Genomic DNA, 8,706 nt, shown 5'->3' with positions numbered 1-8,706 from the left:
TGTTGTTTTTATTTATCAGATGGTTAAATAATACCTTCCAATGAAATATTATAAACTAACATTTCATTTAACTATTGTTAAAAATAAATAAATTTATTGAATTAACCACTTTCATTCATCTAAATTCATTCTATATGAATGCTTATTTGATAAATTACATAAAATATACTCAACTAATTAATTCATTATTCAATTCACGTTTATTTGATTGTAAATTAAATATTGTTTTTATTAATTCTTTGTGTTTATTTTAGTTCTATTTATTTGTTTTTAAATCTGTATTAATTGAATTAAATATTACATTATATTTGAATATATCTGTATATTTCTTCTTTTATTCATTTCTATTTGTTATTCATAAAATATTGATATTTCTATTATTTATTACAATTTTACATTTTGTTTGTTTGATATTCTTTATTTTATTATTATTTTACATTTTGTTTGTTTCTAAACATCTTTTCATCTAATTTATTTCTATTTATTCTATATTTTATTATTTATTTCTTATTTATCTCATTTCATATATGTAAATATTATTGTGTTGTAATTTGATTGAATTAAATTTATTTCATTTAATTATTATCATTTTATACATATTTGTTATAAAATGTGATAAATGAAATTTCATGTATTATTGTATATTATTTATATATTTTATTATTCTTTCATTTTTCTATCATTATTTTGATATTATTCTTTATTTTATTCATTTATATAAATTACTGATATTCATTATTTGTGATTGTTATTCTTCTTTATTCTTATAGTATTGTTATTTTCTATCATTTCTTCTGTTTATTCATTTATCATCTTTTCTATTTTATTTTTTCTTTTTCAAATATTACAATGATTTGGTATTTTATTCTATATTTCATGCATTTCATTTTGTCGTTTTCTATTTTTATTATTTCGTTTTCTATTCTTATAGTTGATATATTGTAATTAATATATTGAATTAAATGAATATTTCTCACTATTATTAATTTATTTATTATTTATTTCATATTTATTTATTGTTTAAATATAATTGTTGTGAATTTTGTTATATCTTTGTAATTTCATTTTCAATTATAAATTTTCTATCATTTTATCTTCATAATTATTTCTTTATTGTCTTTTATATTCTCCATTTTCTTATTCTTTTATATTTCTCCTGTCTTTATATTCATTATTCTATATTTATTTTATCTATTCATATGTATTATGACTACTATTTATTATTATAATATTCATAACACATATAATTTTGATTAATTTAGGATTTTTCATTCACTGAAAGAATATCATGTTTATCTTCAAACTGACAAAATAAAAATAATCAAACACTAATCTGAATTTGAATTAATAAATTCAATGTACTATCTCCTTAGTATTCTAACAATTTAACAATTAATTATAACATGATATTTATAAGGAATTGATATGATATAAAAATGAAATAATCAATTATTCTATTTTTAATTGACTTATTTTTATAATAACAAAAATAAAAAACAAATTTGTTAAAAGAAAAAATGATGAATCAAAAAACAATACTTTCTATTTAAGCAAATAAAGTATGTTTGTATTATGTTATGATTATTTGTACATCATAACACTGGTTTGTTTTTTCTTTAAATCTCCTCGTTATTCTCCATTGATTTATTTTGTCTTTATTGTTTTATTAACTCATGTTGTATGTGTTATTAAATTCCATTTTGATTTTATTCGTTTTCTTAGTACATTTCTTAATTATGTTATTGAACATATCTCACTTTAACCTCAAATGATTCTCTTCATCTTGTTGTCTATTCTCTTCTGTACAAAACAATCAATATCCCTTTGTTAACTATCACTCAATAATGATAAAATGTATCTAATAAGACTTTCTCTTCTTAATTCAAAATCGTCATACCTTAATTGACTTAACAAATGAGAACAACATTGTTCATCAAACTCAAAATGAAATCCCGTGATGAGAATTTTCCCTTTTCCATATCTTCTAGTATATCCACATGGTTTGCCATCTTCATACAACGCAAAATAAGTACCTTCTACTTTACTGTTATTATCATCAAAATAACAACCTCCATTATAATAAACATACGCATAACTATTATTGTACTTTATCTTTACTATATGTGCACCTGACTCACTATTTGGTTGATATCCATCATACACTGGACCAATTGCATTTCCTTCGTAAAATTTTAAGTAACGTTCTCCTTCAATGGATAATTGTGAATTTGCATTGAACTTAATGTATGATGACGAAAAATATGCTCCAGCACATATCCCTAAGAACTTTCCGCCATTGAGAACAAACGACTTAATCAATTCAATTCCATCCATCTGAAGTTTGTCAAGATATGGCAAATCCTCACCTCCAGGAATGACTAACAAATCAGTATTTTCAACCCTTTGACTCGTCTTAATTTCTGAAGAAGAAATTACAAAAACATTAGCACAAGGGAAAAAATGATGAAATAAATGAATTGTGTTATAAACACAAAGAGTAGATGTTCCAATGTCATTATACACTCTGATAGTAGTGATCATCAAATGAAATAATAAAAATGAAGATGATTAAACAATGATGGAATTAAAAATATGAAAAAATATATTTCAAAAAGAGTTTTCTCTTTATTTCAAATTCACTTTTCTGACTTTCTTTAAGCATTTTACCACACCATTCTATGTCTAATTCAAAATGAGGACCAGAAAGAATAACTTTTCCTTTACCAATAATGTCAAAGAATAATGCATTCATTCCATTTGGATATTTTGCAAGAAAATGACTCTCTTTGTATTGATTTAAATTGTCAACAAATGAACATCCTCCATTATAATAAAGTTCGACTTTTTCATTGTTTTGATAATAAATAGGAATTATGACAGCTCCTCGTTCAGAATATTCTTCAAATCCTTGATACATTGGTTTATGAGCAATCCCATTGAAGAGTTTTAATGTTCTTTCTTCACATAGTGTTAATTCATTTGCAACATCTTTATTAAATTCAATAAATGATGATGCAAAATATGCTCCTGCACAAATTCCAAGATACTTTCCACCATTATTAATAAATTCTTTTAATACTTCAACTCCTTTGCCATTGAGTTTTTTGTGAAATGGACGATCAGCACCACCTGGCATAACAAACAAATCAGTTTCATAAATCCATTTACCTTCAATTAACTCATTAGCATATATTTTTCTTATCTGAGCTTCTTGGTATTGAGAATGAAGCATTTTTATTGAGTAATAAACACAAACATCAATAGTCCCTTCATCAGCATAAATAACTATTGATTTTATTGTCATAAAAAGTCTTACTTCTTCTTCAATTAGTCTAAGTTCTTTTATGTTGTGTTTTATTCCTGTTTGACTTTATAAATCTGCGAAAAATAATTCAATTTAAAACATCATGAAGAATTGAAAGTAACTTTTCTGCAATTTTGTGATGTGAATCAGATGTGAAATGAACACCATCTGCTCCAACACTCATTCCATCTAAATCAACAAATCCATCTATTATTTCTTGCTTTTTCCACATTTCAACAACAACTTTTAATTGATGAATAAAATTCAATGATTCTGAAATCACTGGATTTACTGTGGATTTCCAACTATCAATTGTACAGTATTGAAGTGGTGGTGGAATTAAAATAATTATTTTTGTTTGTTTTTGTACTTTTTCGATGTATTGTTGCAATGCATCAATAACTTGTTGTGAAGTTGCTTTTGAAAGAATGTCATTAATACATAATGCAAGGATTAATACTTTGTTTGTTGAAAATGGATTGGAGGTAATCTTTAATAAGAATTGATCATAGTCTTTTAATCCATTAGTAATGCCAAATGGGATGTTTTCATATTTCAATGAACGAGCAGGTTTTCCATCAACAATACAATTGACTTTTGTAAATTCTTTTTTTAATTGTTCAATGACAATGTTAGAAAATCGGTCTTTGGAAGAATAACGTTTATAAGTCACAGCTTCAATTCCATAAAGATTTGAATCGCCATAAAAGAATATTGAAACTTCATTATTCATCAATTAATTATTTTTATTAGTTTTAAAACTAACGTAAAAATAATAAATTTTTTATTTCTGACAATAACAAAATTTTACTTGAGGAAGTGATAAATACAATTCAATGTTAATAAACTCACTTTCTTTTGATCTTTTGCAATAGAAATTCTTTATAAATTCTTTTTGAATCATTTCTTCATTAATTTTACTTTCATTAAGAATCCAAGTATAAAATATACTTGGATTGGTTATTTCAAACTCAGAATAATGAAGATAAAGGGAATCAAGATAAGATGGTAATTCTATATTATGAGTATTACAATTTTCAATGTGAAGTTGCTTAACATTAATACAATTTATTTCACTAAATGATATATGACTTTGTGATAAACCAAAACATGATACAGTTAAAGAAGTCAAAGAAGAAGGAAGTAAAGGTGAATATGAAATTAATCCCAATGTTTTTAAACTACAAAGATATGAATAATATTGGATATTATGTTGTTTAAAGAATCATTTAATACTAATTGTGTAATTAATAATTTCTTTGGTAAGGAATTAGAATAACATTGTAAAAATTCTAATGAAGTAGGATAAAATGATTCAACATCAACACTTTTAATGATTTTGTTTAAGTACAATACTTTTAATTGTGTTAATAAACAAAGACTACCATAAGTATTACATGACAATGACAAATATGTTAACATTCGATATAACATAATTGGAAATGATTTGTTTGAACACAAAGAAAGTCGAATTAATTGAGAACAATGAGAAATTTGAATAAAATCAGTAATTGTTAAAGCTGTTAAATTATTAGGAAGAGATAAATGTTGAATATATTTTCATTGAAGATGTAATTCTTTAAGAGAAGATATTTCATAGAAATATTTTGAATCTAAATGTGTTAAAGGAGTTGGTGGATTGAAACAAATTGAAGATGTTGTTGATTTGATTGATTTTATGAATGTGAATGAACTAAAATCCATTTCAATTTTCTTGTTGATAAATCCATTTATTTTTATATGTTCAGGATAATACTGAAGTATTGTATCATTATTAAATCCTTTTTCTGTTATGTCAAATCCATCAGTTATTCGTTTATTGTGAATAATACCATCATTAGAAATAGTACAATAACATTCTTTGTAACAAAATGTAATTCTTTTAAGGAGTTTCTTATTTTTAATGACTGATTCTAATATTTCTTGTTTATCAAATTCAATAATTACTTTTCTAATATTGAATTGATCAATGTGATTAATAAAGTTGATATCAACAAATCCTTCCATCATAACATAGACTCTTTCAAAACGATGATATTTATTTCTAATAAAATCATTAACTCTTAAGTGTTTCTTAATATTAAGTGATAGACTTGTTAAAGAAGTAAATTCTGAAAGATCAAAAGAGTATTTGGGATTTTTTAATGTTAATGAAGCGATTCTTACTTTCTAATAATCATTTCTTAATATTGTAGATTTTGGATTAATAACAGAAGTCGAATCAATTTAATTTGTGAAGGAATTAATGGAAGAAATTGAATAGTTTGTTCTGTAAATCACACTGTTTCAAGATGAGGGAATAATTTCATTTCTTTTATAAACGATTTTTGGAGTTGAAAATTACATTCTTTAATATGAAAATATTCATTAACTTTCTCAACAGAATATGATGGATTGATATGTAACATTTGAAGCGAGTCTTTACATTTTTTATTTATTAATGTAAACAATTCACCTGTTTTTATGTTATTAAAATATAATACAATATTTGACAGATAAATCTCTTCAAGTTGTATCTTTTTTTAATCATTGTAAATGATTGATTGAAGTTTAATTTGTTAATTCCTTTTTTTGAAAAGAAATATATTGTTGACTTTTCATTTATATGTAATAATTTTAATCTTCGTTTTGTTTTGCTTATCTCTAATTCATGTGTTGGAGTAATCCTTCATCTCTTAACAACTTTCTTGAAATTAAATCAGCTAGTCGAATAGGCTCTGGGATTTTATGTAAACAACATTCTTTACAGATAATTACTGCTGTTGAAAGTGAAACTTTATTCCCACAACTAACAATGATTGGATTTATACTACCACCTCTACTTCTTATAACCTCACATAACGCTTCTCCATTTGAAGTACTAACTGTAGTTGATTCACCTGGTTTGAGTTGTGAAGTAATTATATTAATCTCCTTCTTTCCTATCCCATCAACACATAATACAGTCTACATTCTTACAACTATTCTGTGGATAAAACACAAAAAATACAAACCTTTGCAACACCAATTGATGGTATATCACAATAAACTCCAACATGAGTTGCAGAACCAAATCTTCGAGGATGATAATATCCATTTCCATCAACAAGCACAACTTGTGGATATAACTCAGAGTACTTTTCTTTACAATCGTTGAGTAGTTCATGATAAACTTCTACTTCTCTAAATCCAAGAAATCCTGAAATATAAGGAATTGTAATTATTTTACGACATGTTAATGTCAATAACTCTTTTCCAGAAGGATATTCACAAACAACTAAACAACCAATTGCAAGATTTGGATGATTTGTTGAAAATGAAATATCCAATCCCTAATTATTAATAATTTATCATATCAATTAATAATGTTCTACTTATAAACAAACAAAATAAACAAACACCAACACGTAATAATGTATTTAATGTCCAATCATGTGAGTCTTCAAGTATTACATCTTTAGAATGTAAAATTTGATATTTTTCCCATTGTTTTTCCATTAATTATTGTTTTTAAGTTTAAATTCACAAAAAAGTAAAATAACGAGAAATTAAAATAAAAAGCAATTAATTAAGTATTAATAGAAATAACTTCTATGTTAATGGCTCAGGGGAGACTAATCACATCAATGAATCATCTTCAAGCAACTCTACTGAGTATGTTTGATTGTGATAAAAGCAGTATTCCATGACGTCCATCATGTTTTTAATCACAAGGTTTTTTACTTCTTTTTCGATGTCAATTTCAATTTTTAATTCTTTAATTAATCTATTACTTTCTTTATTCATTAATCCATTGATTGAGATTACTACTGGAATTATTTGACATCTTTTAATTTTTCTATTTTCATTAGAATATTCTTTAATTCATTATACTTATTTCTTTTCTTCCAATACACTCAATTAATATTGTGATCAGCCACAATTGTCATATCAAATAATAGACCAGTTTTATTCTTTTTATCTAATACATATATGTCTGGTCTTTTGTGTTATTGTCCATCACTTTTAGGCATGATTTGTTTGTTCCATATCATTGTGATGTCTTTATATTGGAACACTGTTTCATATGGGGGTTTTTTATATTGTTTATTTCCAGTGTATTTTCTTATTAATCCCTCCCATATTATAATGCCTATATGGTCATGTTTTTCCATTTGTGATTTATTATGATAAATACAAGATATTAGAATGTGTTCTACTGTTGTTATCTTGTCTTTACAAAGTGTGGAGTATTTCAATCTTTCATTTTTCATTATTTTTGATTTTCTATACCCACAAAATATTGCTCCATCTTGCATTTTAGTTAATTGAAGGAATACATTCTTTTTAATATTGAATGACTTCCATGCTTTCACTGTAGTAGTTTTATCTACTCATTTTGACTCAAACCATCTTCTAAAATGTCACTAATTTGATGGGACTTCCATTTTTTGATGTATTTGTCAATAATTTCTTTATTTCTATTACTACTTCTTTTTCTTTTTTCTTTTCTATCCCTTCATTTATTATTTCTTCTATTTTTGTTTCATTTATTTTATGAATTGATGTTTTTTAATTCTATTCCATATTCCCTTCTTGTTATACCATCTATCTAATATGTTATTTCATATTTCACTTTCTCTGGTACAGTAGTACATCACTGTTCTTACTAATTCAAGGTAAAACAAAACATAAATAATAAAATAAACAAACAATAAATTAAAACAGAGATAAATAATGATATTATTTATTTTCTATTATTCTTTATTCAGATGAGAATAATCATTTCTTTATACTTTAATATTGTTTATTCTTCATTTATTCTTTTGTTTTTCATTAATGAGAATATTGATTTTCTATTTATCAATCTTTTATTTGAATTAATTTGATTTCTTTTTAAATTTCATCATTTTAATTATTCTCATTGAATTATCATTTATTTCTTATTTTATGATTGAATATTTCATTATTATTATATTATTATATAATTTCATTTATTATTAATATCATCATTTATATCATTTTATTTTCTTATTATTATTTCATATTATCTTATTTCATTCTTTCTATTATTATTTATTATATTTCTTATTAAATTACTTCATCATATTCAATTATTATTTGATATTTCATTATTTGATTTTATATTAATATTTGTGTGTTGTTTTTGATTTTCATTCATTTCTCATTCATTTTCATTTAATAAAATAGAAGAATAAAAATAATGAAAGAAGATAAATAAAATAAGAATAAAATAAGATAAAAACAATGATATTGTTATTATATTATTATGTTATTTTAGTTTTGATTTTATATTTATTATTTTATTTTTATCTTTTATAAACATCATTCATTTCTTCTTTTTGTCATTTCCTCTTTTCTAAACATCACTTAATTTATTCTATTTATTCTATTTTCTTTATTCATGTTGGTATTTTATTTAG

General features: G+C 23.6%; 5 protein-coding genes across 5 annotated transcripts, besides 1 other annotated feature; all 5 read right to left on the bottom strand.

Annotated features, from left to right (window-relative positions):
- Positions 1 to 1,827: 1,827 nt before the first annotated feature.
- On the bottom strand, positions 1,828 to 2,541 carry EHI_101430 (uncharacterized protein; the record flags this gene model as incomplete). The annotated part of the gene is made up of 1 exon (XM_001914296.1): positions 1,828 to 2,541. One exon carries the CDS (start codon positions 2,539 to 2,541, stop codon positions 1,828 to 1,830), a length of 714 nt encoding a protein of 237 aa, XP_001914331.1.
- A 43-nt stretch (positions 2,542 to 2,584) lies between these two features.
- On the bottom strand, positions 2,585 to 3,304 carry EHI_101420 (uncharacterized protein; the record flags this gene model as incomplete). The annotated part of the gene is made up of 1 exon (XM_001914295.1): positions 2,585 to 3,304. The coding sequence occupies one exon, from the start codon at positions 3,302 to 3,304 to the stop codon at positions 2,585 to 2,587; it is 720 nt and encodes a 239-aa protein (XP_001914330.1).
- Positions 3,305 to 3,392: 88 nt separating this feature from the next.
- EHI_101410 (uncharacterized protein) lies at positions 3,393 to 4,037 on the bottom strand (the record flags this gene model as incomplete). The annotated part of the gene is made up of 1 exon (XM_001914294.1): positions 3,393 to 4,037. One exon carries the CDS (start codon positions 4,035 to 4,037, stop codon positions 3,393 to 3,395), a length of 645 nt encoding a protein of 214 aa, XP_001914329.1.
- Positions 4,038 to 4,864: 827 nt separating this feature from the next.
- EHI_101400 (uncharacterized protein) lies at positions 4,865 to 5,314 on the bottom strand (the record flags this gene model as incomplete). The annotated part of the gene is made up of 1 exon (XM_001914293.1): positions 4,865 to 5,314. One exon carries the CDS (start codon positions 5,312 to 5,314, stop codon positions 4,865 to 4,867), a length of 450 nt encoding a protein of 149 aa, XP_001914328.1.
- A 633-nt stretch (positions 5,315 to 5,947) lies between these two features.
- EHI_101390 (Endonuclease V, putative) lies at positions 5,948 to 6,781 on the bottom strand (the record flags this gene model as incomplete). Its single annotated transcript, XM_644309.1, has 3 exons — positions 5,948 to 6,250; positions 6,298 to 6,615; positions 6,683 to 6,781. The coding sequence occupies 3 exons, from the start codon at positions 6,779 to 6,781 to the stop codon at positions 5,948 to 5,950; spliced, it is 720 nt and encodes a 239-aa protein (XP_649401.1).
- A 56-nt stretch (positions 6,782 to 6,837) lies between these two features.
- Positions 6,838 to 7,940: a repeat region.
- Between the last annotated feature and the right edge of the window lie 766 nt (positions 7,941 to 8,706).

The sequence above is a fragment of the Entamoeba histolytica genome, genomic scaffold (assembly GCF_000208925.1).
Source record: "Entamoeba histolytica HM-1:IMSS scf_1104750517815 genomic scaffold, whole genome shotgun sequence".
NCBI lineage: Eukaryota > Evosea > Mastigamoebida > Endamoebidae > Entamoeba > Entamoeba histolytica.
This window is presented reverse-complemented; position numbering and strand designations above follow the sequence as displayed.